Genomic DNA, 16762 nt, shown 5'->3' on the forward strand with positions numbered 1-16762 from the left:
CCTGATCACTGCCGGTTGTGATACAGTCCGGGATTGAACAAGGGTCTGTAGTGACGCCTCTAGCAGTGAGATGCAGTGCCTTCGACCGCTGCCTCACTCCGGAGGCCAAATGTTCAACATTTTAAGTGCGTGCGTGGGGTGCTGAGCAGTCGGTCCGCCTTTACTCCACACTACACGCCCCCTAGACCAGCATTTTCCAATACAAGTTGTGATTTGTGTTCAATTCCCTCTTATTTTTATACAAAGGATGTTGACGATGTGCATTATGCCAGGAGGATGGATTTAAGAGGGCGGAGTGTCAGGTCTTTATAGCTTGGGTATATCTGCAGCGGGGCACATGGATACAAGCGGATACAAATGCAAATAAGTATTTCATACTGCATAGTCAGCGGCCACATGGAGTGCCGAAGTTTGATTAAAAAAACGGATATAAAACAACAACTAACTGACCGCTATGTTGTACTGTATCCGACATGGAATTAATCTTTGTTCCCGCTGTAAATAACATGTATTAGAGTTAACCGACGCGTGATTTGAAACATTTATTTTTCGACGGGTGACAGGACATCTGAAGAACTATATCAAAACACTTTCTTGTGCATTTCTATCACACCGTGAGTCTTCTGCAGCCAAAGTATCATTGATTCTCAGTGAAATTCTTGAGGTTCGACGATAAGAGCTATTAAGCATCGCCAAGAAACTTCACATCGGTCTGCAAACGATGCAGAGGAGACAGGGATTGACAACCTGGTGAAGACAGCGGATTTAAAATCCAGTCATATAATCCCTATGTAAAAATGGTATTTTTGTGACAACGGCTTCCATGGTTATTTTTCATGATCCCATGTAGCAGAAGAAAACCAATAGGCTACTAATACTATTTTTGTCGATAGGTAACGCTAAAGTCACCGTGCGTTATTCAGTTATCTGGAAAGCAATGTGCACGTAAACTGCAACTTTTAACAACTATTTCTACGACTTAATATTTACTACATATTGCCACGTTTTCATTTACATTCTATATTCCGAAATGGTCACCTTTTGCTGAAGGCTGTTCACATTGGATTATAGAAACGGGCATGACTTTTTGGAACTTAATAAACTATCCATTTGGATGGTCAGTGGACATTTGTAAAAATCCAGAGGTCAGTTTTGATGCAGCCAAGTCTATGATTTGAATCCCTTTTGACTTATCCATTATCACTAAATCTAAATGGATTTTTTTCAAGAGGCAAACAGAAACATGTTGCATCTCCATGCTCTACAATCAATCATGGTACTTTTAGGGGGTAAGTGTAACATTATTTTAAACCATGTGTTTTGTGACCAATGCACACATGCAACTCATCTTAGCTCTATGATTTTTATATTTGAAGAATTTAATATTTTATTCATTCTGGGATGCTTAAGCTTTACAATTGTGTTCTCTTATTATAAACATCATTTTATGGGGTGTTCATCTAGTGAATTGGGTCGTACCACCAATACTGTGCCTTTTGAGATGTGTAACTTGGTGGAAAAAAACCCCCATTAGATTTCACTTAATTTTAACATTCTATCATAAAGAGAACACGTTCAACTTAATAAAGAACATGCTTTCCAACCTCAAGAGGTTTAAAAAAAAAAAAAAAAAACGACAATAGTAAGTGCCTATTAAGTGCCAAATAAAATAACAGGGTTGACCTTAACAGGGTTGATCATTTCATCTTAAAGCAATTGTTAATTATTTTACAACATGTTAATATAAGGTTCCTCACCCTGAAAGTAGTCTGAGCCAGGATACATTTTAACCCATTGTTCGGTTTTATTTAAACAACCACTGCAAACTTTAGCTAAATATAGCCACCGCCAGCTAAACATCTATGGTAGTAATAGTGAACATTTGATTCAGCCATTTAAGAAAATAACATCAGTTGATTTGAGTTTATTATTTTGTGCGGTTACAGGGGACGTCATGCCCTGTCATTTCCATAGCTTTTTAGCGGCTAAAGTTAGCTAAAGATTGTAGTGGCTGTTTAAAGAAAACCGAACCATGGATTACTGGCCCACAGCCTACTGTCAGGGAAGGGAACCATCTAACATAATGTTGTAAAGTAGTGAACTACTCCTTTAAATCAGTCATAAATACCCTTCTGACAGGGGAACTGGAAGCTTGTTTATGTGCAACAGGGAGGGGCAATCAAATGCACGCTTTAAAAAAATATGAAATTGTTAAAACATTTCTAGCCTGTCTATGTGTGGGTAACAGGATTGATGTGTTATGCTTGACCAACTCAGTTTTCCACCCACAAAACAACAGAAAAAGGCCCAAAATAGTAGAACCAGCTCACCTGCTTTTACTCTATGATTGGATTATTAGCTTAGATGTTCAATGTTTCGTATGAGATAATTATTTAAAAAGGAATAGTTTCCCCATATTAAAATGAGTTCAGTTCAGAGTTGACCTTTAAAATGAGGGTACAGGTTTTTCTTTCTTTTTTCACTTTAAAATAAATCACTAATGACATTTAAATACATACTCTTCAGAAATGACTTTGACAAAGCAACATAATAACTAGGGCTTTCTAATGATGGTGAAAACAATGGTGATGATGGTGACATGTGGTGAAGTGTTTGGGATAAGTGGGTTAAAATCATTCTGGAAGTCAAGAGGGTGCATGTCAAAATTTGTGCATTTTTGCACTTTAGCAAGTCTTTATTCAGATTGATTGAATTCTACATGTGGTCTGTATTAAAGGGCATGTCAATACATTTAAAAGGCTTTTATTTCAATTATAAATTATCAAAGGAACACAAAAGGCACTCATTTCGTAGAAGGACCCATTTATAGATGACCAATGTTACCGCCTCACACGGATAGCTTCCTCATGGGAGTCTTTCAACATAATTCTTAAGGCTAAGTGCTTACAACAGAAACTCAAGAACCAACTGATTTTCTTTCAGCACCAACAGTTCTCTACACTCCATTCTCAAACTCAGCTACATGTGACAGACGTAGGGTTGGGCGGTATCTAGATGTTCATACCGTTATACCGTTTCTGTACCATACTGGGATGTACGGGATTACCGGAAGTGCAGACAAGGGGAGTTATAAAAAATGATAATAATATACAGTACCAGCCAAGTTTGGACACCTACTCATCCAAGGGTTTTTCCTTATTTTTCCTATTTTCTACATTGCCTTGATGACAGCTTTGCACACTCTTGGCATTCTCTCAAACAGCTTCATGAGGAAACTCTTGAAGGAGTTCCCACATTATGCTCAGCACTTGTTGTCTGCTTTTCCTCCACTCTGCGATCCAACTCATCTGAAACCATCTCAATTGGGTTGAGGTCAGATGATTGTGGAGGCCAGGTCATCTGATGCAGCACTCCATCACTCTTCTTCTTGGTCAAATAGCCCTTACACAGCCTGGAGGTGTGTTGGGTCATTGTCCTGTTGAAAAACACATGATTGTCCCACAAAGTGCAAACCAGATGGGATGGGATATCGCTGCAGAATGCTGTGGTAGCCATGCTGGTTAAGAGTGCCGTGAATTATAAATAAATCACGGACAATGTCACTAGCAAAGCACCCCCACACCATCACACCTCGCCCTCCATGCTTCACGGTGGGAACCACACATGCAGAAATAATACGTCTCACAATAACACAGCGGTTGGAACCAAAAATCGCAAATTTGGACTCATCAGACCAAAGGACAGATTTCTACCAGTCTAATGTATCTTCTTCTTATTGGTGTCCTTTAGTAGTGGTTTCTTTGCAGCAATTTGACCTTTTTTAATTATTTTTTTCACCTTTATTTAACCAGGTAAGCTAGTCGAGAACAAGTTCTCATTTGCAACTGCGACCTGGCCAAGATAAAATGTAGCAATTAGACACATACAACAACACAGAGTTACACATATACAGTGAGTGCAAATGAGGTAAGTTAAGGAAATAATTACAATATAGCAATAAAACACTGGAATGTTAGATCGGCAGAAGATGAATGTGCAGGTAGAGCTACTGGGGTGCAAAGGAGCAAAATAAATAAATAAATACCAGTATGGGGATGAGGTAGGTAGATAGATGGACTGTTTACAGATGGGCTATGTACAGGTGCAGTGATCTGTAAGCTGCTCTGACAGCTGGTGCTTAAAGCTAGTGAGGCAGATGTGAGTCTCCAGCTTCAGAGATTTTTGCAATCCGTTCTAGTCATGGGCAGCAGAGAACTGGAAGGAAAGACAACCAAAGAGGAATTGGCTTTGGGGGTGACCAGTGAGATCTACCTGCTGGAGCGCGTGCTATGAGTGGGTGCTGCTATGGTGACCAGTGAGCTGAGATAAGGTGGGGCTTTACCTAGCAGAGACTTGTAGATAACCTGTAGCCAGTGGATTTGGTGACGAGTATGAAGCGAGGGCCAACCAACGAGAGCGCACAGGTCGCAATGGTGGGTAGTGTATGGGGCTTTGGTGACAAAACGGATGGCACTGTGATAGAGTGCATCCAGTTTGTTGAGTAGAGTGTTGGAAGCTATTTTATAGATGACATCACCGAAGTCGTGGATCGGTAGGATGGTCAGTTTTACGAGGGTATGTTTGGCAGCATGAGTGAAGGATGCTTTGTTGCGATATAGGAAGCCGATTCTAGATTTAATTTTGGATTGGAGATGCTTAATGTGAGTCTGGAAGGAGAGTTTACAGTCTAACCAGACACCCAGGTATTTGTAGTTGTCCACATGTTCTAAGTCAGAGCCGTCCAGAGTAGTGATGCTGGACGGGCGAGCAGGTGCGGGCAGTGATCGATTGAATAGCATGCATTTAGTTTTACTTGCGTTTAAGAGCAGTTGGAGGCCACGGAAGGAGAGTTGTATGCCATTGAAGCTCGTCTGGAGGTTAGTTAGCACAGTGTCCAAGGAGGGGCCAGAACTATACAGAATGGTGTCGTCTGCGTAGCGGTGGATCAGACAATCACCAGCAGCAAGAGCAACATCATTGATGTATACAGAAAAGAGAGTCGGACCGAGACTTGAACCCTGTGGCACACCCATAGAGACTGTCAGAGGTCCGGACAACAGTCCCTCCGATTTGACACACTGAACTCTATCAGAGAAGTATTTGGTAAACCAGGCGATGCAATCATTTGAGAAACCAAGGCTGTCGAGTCTGCCAATAAGAATGTTGTGATTGACAGAGTCGAAAGCCTTGGCCAGGTCAATGAATACGTCTGCACAGTAATGTCTCTTATCGATGGCGGTTATGATGTCGTTTAGAACCTTGAGCGTGGCTGAGGTGCACCCATGACCAGCTCTGAAACCAGATTGCATAGCGGAGAAGGTATGGTGGGATTCGAAATGGTCAGTAATCTGTTTGTTTACTTGGCTTTCGAAGACCTTATGCAGGCCATGGAAGAACTGACTGATGTCGCGAGAGTGCTCGACTCCAAATAGATAAGCTTGGAGATGCATGCTATGGAGCAATCTAAATTAAACACAACCCACACACCACAGGATGTTGGTGGCACCTTAATTGGGGAGAATGGGCTCGTGGTAATGAATGGAGTGGAATCAGTGGAATGGTATAAATTACATTAAACCATGGTTTCCAGGTGTTTGATGGCATTCCATTTGCTGCGTTCCGGACATTATTATGAGCCATTCTCCCCTCAGCAGACTCCTCTGCTACACACAGAGGCCAGGCGAAAACAGACACACCATGCACAGCCGGGGCTGGGCAGACCAAACCAAGCACACCATGCACAGCCGGGGACGGGCAGACCAAACCAAGCACATCATGCACAGCCGGGGACGGGCATACCAAACCAAGCACACCATGCACAGCCGGGGACGGGCATACCAAACCAAGCACACCATGCACAGCCGGGGACGGGCATACCAAACCAAGCACACCATGCACAGCCGGGGCTGGGCAGACCAAACCAAGCACATCATGCACAGCCGTGGACGGGCATACCAAACCAAGCACATCATGCACAGCCGGGGACGGGCAGACCAAACCAAGCACACCATGCACAGCCGGGGACGGGCATACCAAACCAAGCACACCATGGGCAGACCAAACCAAGCACACCACAGCCGCACATCATGCACAGCCGGGCTGAGCAGACCAAACCAAGCACACCATGCACAGCCGGGGCTGGGCAGACCAAACCAAGCACACCATGCACAGCCGGGGACGGGCATACCAAACCAAGCACATCATGCACAGCCGGGGACGGGCAGACCAAACCAAGCACATCATGCACAGCCGGGGCTGAGCAGACCAAACCAAGCACACCATGCACAGCCGGGGCTGGGCAGACCAAACCAAGCACACCATACACAGCCGGTGCTGGGCAGACCAAACCAAGCACACCATGCAGAGCCGGTGCTGGGCAGACCAAACCAAGCACACCATGCACAGCCGGGGACGGGCAGACCAAACCAAGCACATCATGCACAGCCGGGGACGGGCAGACCAAACCAAGCACATCATGCACAGCCGGGGACGGGCATACCAAACCAAGCACACCATGCACAGCCGGGGACGGGCATACCAAATCAAGCACACCATGCACAGCCGGGGACGGGCATACCAAACCAAGCACACCATGCACAGCCGGGGCTGGGCAGACCAAACCAAGCACATCATGCACAGCCGTGGACGGGCATACCAAACCAAGCACATCATGCACAGCCATGGACGGGCAGACCAAACCAAGCACACCATGCACAGCCGGGGACGGGCATACCAAACCAAGCACACCATGCACAGCCGGGGCTGGGCAGACCAAACCAAGCACATCATGCACAGCCGGGGCTGGGCAGACCAAACCAAGCACATCATGCACAGCCGGGGCTGGGCAGACCAAACCAAGCACATCATGCACAGCTGGGGACGGGCAGACCAAACCAAGCACATCATGCACAGCCGGGGCTGGGCAGACCAAACCAAGCACATCATGCACAGCCGGGGCTGGGCAGACCAAACCAAGCACATCATGCACAGCCGGGGACGGGCAGACCAAACCAAGCACATCATGCACAGCTGGGGACGGGCAGACCAAACCAAGCACATCATGCACAGCCGGGGCTGGGCAGACCAAACCAAGCAAATCATGCACAGCCGGGGACGGGCAGACCAAACCAAGCACATCATGCACAGCCGGGGACGGGCAGACCAAACCAAGCACATCATGCACAGCTGGAGGAGGCTGTGTCTTTTACTTAAATTTTTCTGATCATTGCTAATAATTGGAGGCAGACACAGCTCTAACAGCATTCTGAATGTCAGTACATAATTAAATAGGCTAATTCACTTTCACCAAAATATATTTGCATTCACAAATCTAAATAGTGTTCATCAGGCTTCAATGAGTTGAGAACATTGTGTAGAGACATTTTGGGAGTCTGTGAATGCTTGTATGGTATATCTACATCCTAGTCTGGGTAACCAGATCAAGAAACATGCATGCTTTTAGATAAATAGCCTAGACCTTTTTCACTTCCCAATCTCTGGTGCTCTCGGATTTGGTGTACAAAAGGATACATAAGACATGGGAATGTATCATCATGGCAGAGCAGGGACGTTGCTGTTACTGTTTCAAGTGTTTGGTTACTTTTTCACTGACATTGTAACTGAAGGATTTGTAACCATAGCAGCACAGCACCACTCTAAGGCCTCTGTCTGTGGATCACTGCCAGTAGTGGGTGATGATTGTAGTAATGGCAAGAGGACTGTTGTTTTGTTTCTGAAGTATTTTGAGTGAGATTTTTGCTAGGGTTGTGAGGATTTGTATACAACTCAGAGGGCGAGAGAGAGAGACGGAATGGGTTCGAATTCAGGGTTGCCTTGGGTAGGTAGACATCATAGGGATTTTTATATTTGTTTTGTTTTTAGTACCATCCTTCAGCGCCACCCAACCCCTCCCATCTATCTCTGAACATCATCCAGTTTTGATTTCAATTTGCCATGTATTTTAAACTGTTGTGATGTTTCACAAATGTTCTGAACCTTTCGTTTCTCATAGATTCTACATATTGTGTCACAGATTATTCATTTTATATTCTAACAATGGCTAGGTAGTTGAGCATGAAAATGAAATTAACTGTCTGGTGCACTTAAAATTGTGATAGAGGCTTTCAAATTAGAGGCAGACAGATCGTAAAAGAAGCAGACAGTGATGCACTAAATTATTCAGCGATACATTAACATCTTCATACATTTTGCATCCAATTTGAATCACATTGTAATCATTTTCTCTGGCTAATCGTCTGTTATCCTTGGGTTCATTCATTCTCAGTGTTCTGTAGAGGCCCCATCACATTTGTGTTAGAGGGGGCCCTGGGGTGAGGAGGGGAGGAGAGAATGCAGGAGTAGATAGTGGTGTAGAGGGGAAGGTCGTGCTCCGTGCCAAATCAACCTCTTCTGCACGGAGCCCACAGAGCTCTGTGTTGCGCTGGACGCTGTGACTGCCAGGGCGCCCCTGACTCACTGATGCCACACGGCCATGACAGGACTGCCCAGGAGTCACAGGCCCCTGGCACACCAAGGACAGGGCAACTGCTGTGTAGGATCAAACAGCTAAGACAGGACGGGAGGGTAGCAGGATGAAATTTGTGTTTGAGAATGTTCTGGATGTAGAACAGCCACGTAGGCCACCATTTCGTTGGCCATGAAATGAACAGGACCAGTGCACCAACACGGTTTCTGACTGAGTGTGGCCTCAGTGGTTTTGGTGTTCTTTGTTTAAAATAAGTGTAGACAATATGAACATTTACTCAGTGGAGTTAATGAAGACGAACCAGTTCCTGTGTGAAAGGCAGATGTACTGATTGAGCTCCGAGTGGCCATTACCTCCACTCTGATTAGGAGCAGAGGATTATGGCACGTTGATTGGAGACACTGAAACACTCAGGCTTTCCATTTACACTCAGAACCTCACTCATAGTTACAGTTCTGTTCCTCAGGCCATTTACATGACTGATTAGAGTTGGACACAAACACAATCAATCAGTGAGTCTATTTCTTCTGTAGTTTCAACAGGTCACATAATGCAATTCTCAATAAAAGCTGGTGTACAGCACATAAAAAGCAGAGGATGTTTTAACATTGACCACACAGCCACCAGTGAACGGACAGAGAATGTATGGGGCAGATAGATGGTGTGAGTCATGGTTTCATATATCCCAGCCCAGTGAGTAAACCCCTCCACTGCACCACTCTGATCCAAATCAGAGGGAGATGGCAGAGGCTAGAGGGGGCCTGTTTTGGCAGGAGAGGAGAGCGATATGGTTTAAAGTCTTGTAAAATCGCCTACTAAAACAACCTTCAATGTAAAGGTTATCAGAGGGTCCGTGTTTGGTTTGACATCGAATCTTCAAGCACAAGAGTAGCAGATATATTAGTGTCCTGTCTATTATCTTTAATAATTTGTTATTCTTATCTCTTTTCTTCAGTTATTTTCTTAAAACTGCATTGTTGGTTAAGGGCTTGTAAGTAGGCACGTGACAAATAGAATGTGATTTGATTTGATCCAATAAAGCAGCCATGTCCATCCATTTCGCTGTTGTCTCCCTGTACAGGTCCTGCCCAAATACCCTTTCTGTCCATTACCACAGACTGACATTTTGATTCAAGTCCAACAATACATTTTTAAAAATGTGCATTCCATCACAGATAATGATACCATGTAGAAGGAGCTTTTGTATTTGCTGAACAAAGAATAATAACTGTGTATAAAATGTGATCCAAATATCTGGCATTATCGATATTCAACATGATAAGCAAATCTACAAATCTACTTGGAAGATCTCCAGCCTGAGAATGAGAAATGCACTAGGCTAACCTTTTTGTTTCCAAATGCTCTCTGACTCACTCATCCCCAGCTCTCAGTAACAGCCTCACTCTGAATCACAGAGAGGTGTCAAGACTCCACACTTAACATAATCCTGACAGTCTATACACCTCACCACAAAGAAGTAAATGGCCCTTGAGAATATACACCTGTCATTGCCTCTTCTAATGCATTTAGCTCTGATTCCTCCAATAGATGCTGACAGTTACTCACAGAGACTTCACTCTGATGGTCTGTAAACCTTCGTCCATCCACCTGTGCATAATTGTTTCATTCCGAAAAAGAGATGCAAAACAAATGTGCATGCCAAAGATGGATCTATCCAGCAGAGATGCATTTTTGGGGAGAACAATTCAGATATTTATATAGCTTGCCTTGAAAATTCAGCAGGGTTGATGGGTAGACACCATACGATTTATACCAAGATGTAAATCATCTTTCAGTGTCACAGATTGTGCATTTTTATATTCTAACAATGGATAGGTAGTTGATCATGAAAATGAAATGAACTGGATGGTTCACTTAAAATTGGGATAGAGGCAGTCAAATTACAGACCGACAGATTGTAAAAGAAGCCGACAGTGTATGCAATGAAGCGTACAGGTTAACTTAAATGCCTCCAAGCGCAACATGTTGCGTTAATATCTAATATCATGTTGTGCTGGTTTAGTATTTTCTCCAAGGCTGTCCGCAACTGTAATAACATCTCTAGTAATGCAGTAATGAAAACATAATACCTTTGCTGCGTCAGTCATTTTGAATACCTCATAATTAGACACGTTTCAAATTTAGCTGAATGTTTTTTTTCTTCTGTATGTTGGACCTAGACACCAACAGTCAGATCTGTTCTATGTACAGTAGGAAACCAGCCAAGCAAAACTTCAACTTGAGTACAGAACATCTTCTTTATAAAGAAACTGGGCAGTAAGTAGCCAGTGATAATGTGATTATCCCAATTCTGAGTGTATGCCTTCTACAGTCAGTAATGAGTTGGGTGGTCCCACCCCACACAGTAATGAGAGCCCAGTTGTGAATGTTGCATGGTAAACCATAGCTTTGAACCCAGACAGATTGACAAGCCGGAGGTCCTCTGTTTTGACCTCACAAGGCTGGAGAAGGGAGAAAGCACAAACACTGAATCAACAGGTTGTATTTGGCGCACGTGATTTGATTGTAATTCCTCATTCTATGGGTGAATCATATGAGAGTGGATATCACACTCATAGTATACTCAACAAAATTATCAACACAGCATGCAAGAATTTCAAAGATTTTTCTGAGTTACAGTTCATATAAGGAAATAAGTCAATTGAAATAAATTTGTTAGGCCCTAATCTATGGATTTCACATGACTGGGCAGGGGCGCAGCCATGGGTGGGCCTGGGAGGGCACCCCAGACCCCCCGGGCCTACGCACTGGAGAGCCAGGCCAACCCACAAAGGGCTTTATTACAGACAAAACTACTCCCCCGCACCCCCCTCTGACAACCCCGCAAGTGAAGAAGCCGGATGTGGCGGGTCCTGGGCTAGCATGGTTTGCGGTTGTGAGGCCAGTTGGATGTACTGACAAATTCTCTAAAATGACATTGGAGGCTGGCTTATGGTAGAGAAATGAACAGTCCATATCCTGGCAACAGATCTGGTGGACATCCTGCAGTCAGCATACCAATTGCATGTTCCCTCAAATCTTGAGACATCTGTGGCATTGTGTTGTGTGACAAAACTGCACATTTTAGAGTGGTCTTTTATTGTCCGCAGCACAAGGTGCACCTGTGTAATGATCATGCTGTTTAATCAGCTTCTTGATATATCACACCTGTCAGGTGAATGGATTATCTTAACAAAGGATCAAATGCTCACTAACAGGGATGCTTTTTGTGCGTATGGAACATTTCTGGGGGCTTTTATTTCAGCTCATGAAATATGGGACCAGCACTTTACGTTGCGTTTATATTTTTGTTCAATGTATACAGTGCATTCGGAAAGTATTCAGACCCTTCCCCCTTTACACATTTTGTTACGTTTCAGACTTATTCTAAAATTGATTACATTAGTCTTTTCCTCATCAATCTACACACAACACCTCATAATGACAAAGTGAAAATAGGTTTTTACCTTATTAACATAAGTATTCAGACCCTTTGCTATGAGACTTGAAATTGAGCTCAGATGCTTCCTGTTTCAATTGATCATCCAAAGAGATGTTTCTACAACTTGATTCTAGTCCACCTGGGGTAAATTCAATTGATTGGATATGATTTGGAAAGGAACAAACCTGTCTATATAAGGTCCCACAGTTGACAATGCATGTCAGAGCAAAAACCAAGCCATGAGGTTGAAGGAACTGTCCGTAGAGCTCCGAGACAGGATTGTGTCAAGGCACAGATGTGGAGAAGGTTACCAAGAAGGTCTCCAAGAACACAGTGGCCTTCATTGTTCTTAAATGGAAGATGTTTGGAACCACCAAGACTTTTCCTAGAGCTGGCCGTTCGGCCAAACTGAGCAATCGGGGGAGAAGGGCCTTGGTCAGAGAAGTGACCAAGAACCCTGATGGCCACTCTGACAGAGCTCCAGAGTTTGTCTGTTAAGCTGGGTCAACCATATCTACAGAACACTACCAATAATGCCTTTATTTTAGAGTGGCCAGACATAAGCCACTCCACAGTGAAAGGCCATGACAGCCTGCTTGGAGTCTGTCAAAAGGCACCTAAAGGACTCTCAGACCATGAAAACAAGATTCTCTGGTCTGATGAAACCAAGATTGAATTCTTTGGCCTGAATGCCAAGTGTCATGTCTGGAGGAAACCTGGCACCATCCCTACAGAGAAGCAGGGTGGTAGCAGCACCATGTTGTGGGGATGTTTTTCAGCAGCAGGGACTGGGAGACTAGTCAGGATTGAGGGAAAGATGAACAGAGCAAAGTACAGAGAGATCCTTGATGAAAACCTGCTCCACAGCGCTTAGGACCTCAGACTGGGGCGAAGGTTCACCTTCCAACAGGACAGCAACCCTAACCATACAGCCAAGACAACACAGGAGTGGCTTTGGGACAAGTCTCTGAATGTCCTTGAGTGGCCCAGCCAGATTCTGGACTTGAACACGATTGAACATCTCTGGAGAGACCTGATAATAGCTGTGTAGCGACGCTCCCCATCTAACCTGACAGAGCTTGAGAGGATCTGCAGAGAAGAATGGGGGAAACTCCTCAAATATAGCTGTGCCAAGCTTGTAGCGTCATACCCGATAAGACTCTAAGCTGTAATCGCTGCTAAAGGTGCTTCAACAAAGTACTGAGTAAAGGGTCTGAATACTTACAGTACCAGTCAAAAGTTAGGACACACATTCAAAGGTTTTTCTTTATTTTTACTATTTTCTACGTTTTTGAATAATAGTGAAGACATCAACACTTTGAAATAACACATAGAATCATGTAGTAACCATAAAAGTGTTAAACAAATCAAAATATATTTTAGATTGGAGATTCTTCAAAGTAGCCACCCTTTGCCTTGATGACAGCTTTGCACACTCTTGGCATTTGGCCAGAGCAAGGAGTCTGGGTAGCCAGGCAAGGTTATTCAGTCACAGTAGCTGAAGGAGGAGACCGCATGGTTTGTGTGCCTATGATGCCAAATGTAGACTATCCATGCTTGATCCCGAATTGCATCTGGATGAGAGGTAGGGATGGAAGATGGGTATTTCTCCTAGTCAGCAGTCCCATTGGGGCACCTTTCAGTAGTTTTCAATTAAAAGAGGGGTGAGGTTGAGAAAAACATATTACAGTTTGAACTTTGGGGAGATATGAGAAAATTAATTTCATTAAATTAAATAAAAGAATGGGTATGTTTAGCCCCTATAAATGACTGTTTTATGAGGTAGCAATTTGCCTATTCTGAATGTACTATCTTACAGTAGGATTCAATATATTGAGTCAGTGCTTTTCCCCCCATTCCATTTATGTTTTCTGTCTGTGCGCTGTAATTAATGTGCATAACCTCCACCAACAAATGTGCACACACACAAATTGTCTGCCTGCCAGCCTGCCTGTGCCTCCCTCTCTCCCTCACAGATCTATGAGCTGAGCCGGAAAGCTGTTTTTCTTCATTAATAGTGGAAATGCAATCTATGAAACATTTTCGTCAAATCAGTAAAAATGTATAGTTTCCAACTACAGTAATAACTTGCTTAAACATATACAATAAATACAGACCCATAGTTGACAAGCAAGGAGCTGAACATTTTCAGACAAAATATGATATAAAACCTACTCAGTCCTCTCCCTAAACGTCAACCAAATGAATGAGCTTATCGTGGACTACAGCAGGCTAAGAGGGAGCATGTCCCCATCCTCATAGACGGGACCACAGTGGATAGGGTCAAAAGCTTAAAGTTCCTTGGCGTGGACATCACTGAGGACCTAAAATGGTCTCGCCACACCCATACCGTGGTGAAAAAGGCGCAACAGCACCTCCACAACCTCAGGCGGATGAAGAAATTAAGAATGGCCCCTTAGACCTTCACGGATGGGCTGGCGAATAAACCGAACGTCTAGCAATTAAAATGATGCGAGTTTGAATCTCATCACGGATAACTTTTCAACTTCTTAAAAGTTTCTAGATTGTTTGCAACTACTTATCATGTTAGTTAACCCTAACCTTAATCATTTACCCAACTCCTAACCTAAACCTTAACCCTAACCCCTAGCCTTGCTAACATTAGCCAGCTAGCTGTTTACATTTACTTTGTTGACCACCATTGGAGTAAAACAAGTTTATATTTTGGGTTATGATGGTGTACAACAGTTGAACTAAGTTCGAGGCATTATAAGTTAAATTCTTCAAGAGTCAATGGGTACATTCAATTCTTCAAGAGTCAATGGGTACATTCATAGCAACTGCTGATTGCCCCTTTAAAACTACAAGGGAACATCCTGGTATTGCAGTGATTGGCAATGTCCTATTTTAAGCTCTATCTCAAGTGTTTGTGACTCAAAGAGGCTATAGGTCCTCATTATGAGCAATAGTATTGGAGCATCTCACATCATTGATGATAGTATTCACTGCTTTTTTACTTCTTGTTTTTAACTTTAGCTTTACCATGAAAAGCTCCATGGTTGTGGAATGGGAGAGATAACGGCATTGTCCCGGTAGCATTCCTCAAGACTAGATTGCTTGACTGTCCAGCTTGGCAGTCAGGCAAGAGGGCTTTGAAAATAAAATGTGCTCAGCATTGCCCTTCGCACAAATATTTATTTTTACTTAAGAGACATTGTCTGAAGCAAGACAGCACATTGCTTTTCCTTGTGATCTAGTCTGAAATAGAATACTCCCTCTCCCCTTGTTGTGTCCTTAATGGCTTTCTTCTCCTGGAAAAAAATAGAGCTACTTGGTTCCCACTGACAGCTTTTGGGTTTAACCACAGATTTAGAGCCAGTCCATCTGGAGCCGCAGCAAAGGTTATTTTAAAAAGGAAAGAGCCACAGTGAGGTGAATGCACACTTCCTCTTTAGATAGGTTATTCTACCGCATTTTCAATAATGGGTTACGAAAATAAATCATTTAAGGCTATTTGTATGTTTTGTAATGGCTTTCGCATTCAAGACCTACTGTATCTGTGGATTTTTTCTTCAAAGGATTGCAATATTTCCATAGATACATAACTAAGATAGTAAGGTTCTGTTTTCAGTAAAGGCCAAATTAGCAGAAACTATGAAAAGACGGATTAAGCCAGGAGTAAGGTCTAGTAGAAAAAGTGATTTTCTGGTCTGGTTCCCTTCATAGAAATGCAGTGTTGTCATGTTGTAGAATGTATTGTCCGGTAATATGAGTGACCCTGGGAAAGGTTTACCAATATATTTAGGAGGGTAGAAGGTCCTGTGTGAATGTAAAATAATACTGAGCTACCATGCTGCACTGGCTTTTAATGCACCAGCTCACTATTTTAAAAGCTTGTGTTCCTTCACCTGCCTTCCTTCATCAGCTACAGTACAGCCACAGTACCCGGTTAGTAAGAAACTCAAGTCATATGAAACAAATTATGAAAGGAATATCTGGTCAGCTTTGTAGTTCTAGACGGATGTTTGACTGTAGTTGTACTTTGGTGTGAGATACTAGCTTCTCTTCCCTGGCAGCCTAGGATGATCTGATCTCAGTGAGGTGTCTGAACTGTGGTGGTGTATTAAAGAACATCCTGAGGCTGAATCCAACTGACACGTCCTCCATCCTCTAACGTGAGCTGCCCTCCATTTCTCACAGCCATTAAAGAAGCCTGTAGCTCAGTCAGTCATTGGTTTTAAATCCGCACACTTCCTTCCACCACCATGCACAACAAATGGTTGCTACTGCTACACTGAGGTGTTGTGTTGTTATAGTCACATGTAGAGACCTGCACTGTAGAAATATGCTGTTGAATATTTCACATGTTTTATATCTATTTGACAGGTTTTAGAATTTTGAGGGGAAATGACTAACGAGAGGGTTTGAAAAGGTGTGTGTGGCAGTGTGCAGATTACTTTCTTGCCTGCCGTCACACAGCCACCTATTTGATATGCCATTTTTAGACTCTGGGTATGTGTCTGCTGTAGTACAAAGAGGAGAGGGTTACATGCCAAGCTAGATGCTTAGCCTCTGACTGGAGAAGTAGCTATTGTCCTCAGGTCTCTTAGGCAAGTGATTGTTCCACAGATCCTCTTACTCCTCTCTATGCACAATTATCATTAAGAGTAGTTTTGATTACTTGTCATCAATGACATTGTGTGAAGTCAGTGGTAATAGTTTTTCAATATTCTGTAGATGTCCTGATTTGTGATACGAGGACAGGAGGTCAACTGGTACTGTAGGTGTTATACTGTCCCAATGAAGAGAGAGTGAAGTGGTTTGTCATAGCCACTTGTAGCTGTTAAGGACCAGAGCAATAGACTCGACTCTGG

General features: G+C 43.3%; 1 protein-coding gene across 1 annotated transcript in view; it reads left to right on the forward strand.

Moving 5' to 3' along the window:
* The first annotated feature begins 255 nt into the window (after nucleotides 1–255).
* LOC124034367 (transmembrane protein 132C-like) overlaps nucleotides 256–16762 on the forward strand; it is a 239430-nt gene continuing 222923 nt past the window's right edge. The window contains exon 1 of the mRNA XM_046347473.1: nucleotides 256–1289. Within this exon, the coding sequence (XP_046203429.1) occupies nucleotides 1214–1289 (76 nt within the window). The 5' untranslated portion in view covers nucleotides 256–1213. The remainder of the gene's footprint in view (nucleotides 1290–16762) is intronic.

This window comes from Oncorhynchus gorbuscha, linkage group LG04 (genome assembly GCF_021184085.1).
Source record: "Oncorhynchus gorbuscha isolate QuinsamMale2020 ecotype Even-year linkage group LG04, OgorEven_v1.0, whole genome shotgun sequence".
NCBI classification, from domain to species: Eukaryota; Metazoa; Chordata; class Actinopteri; order Salmoniformes; family Salmonidae; genus Oncorhynchus; species Oncorhynchus gorbuscha.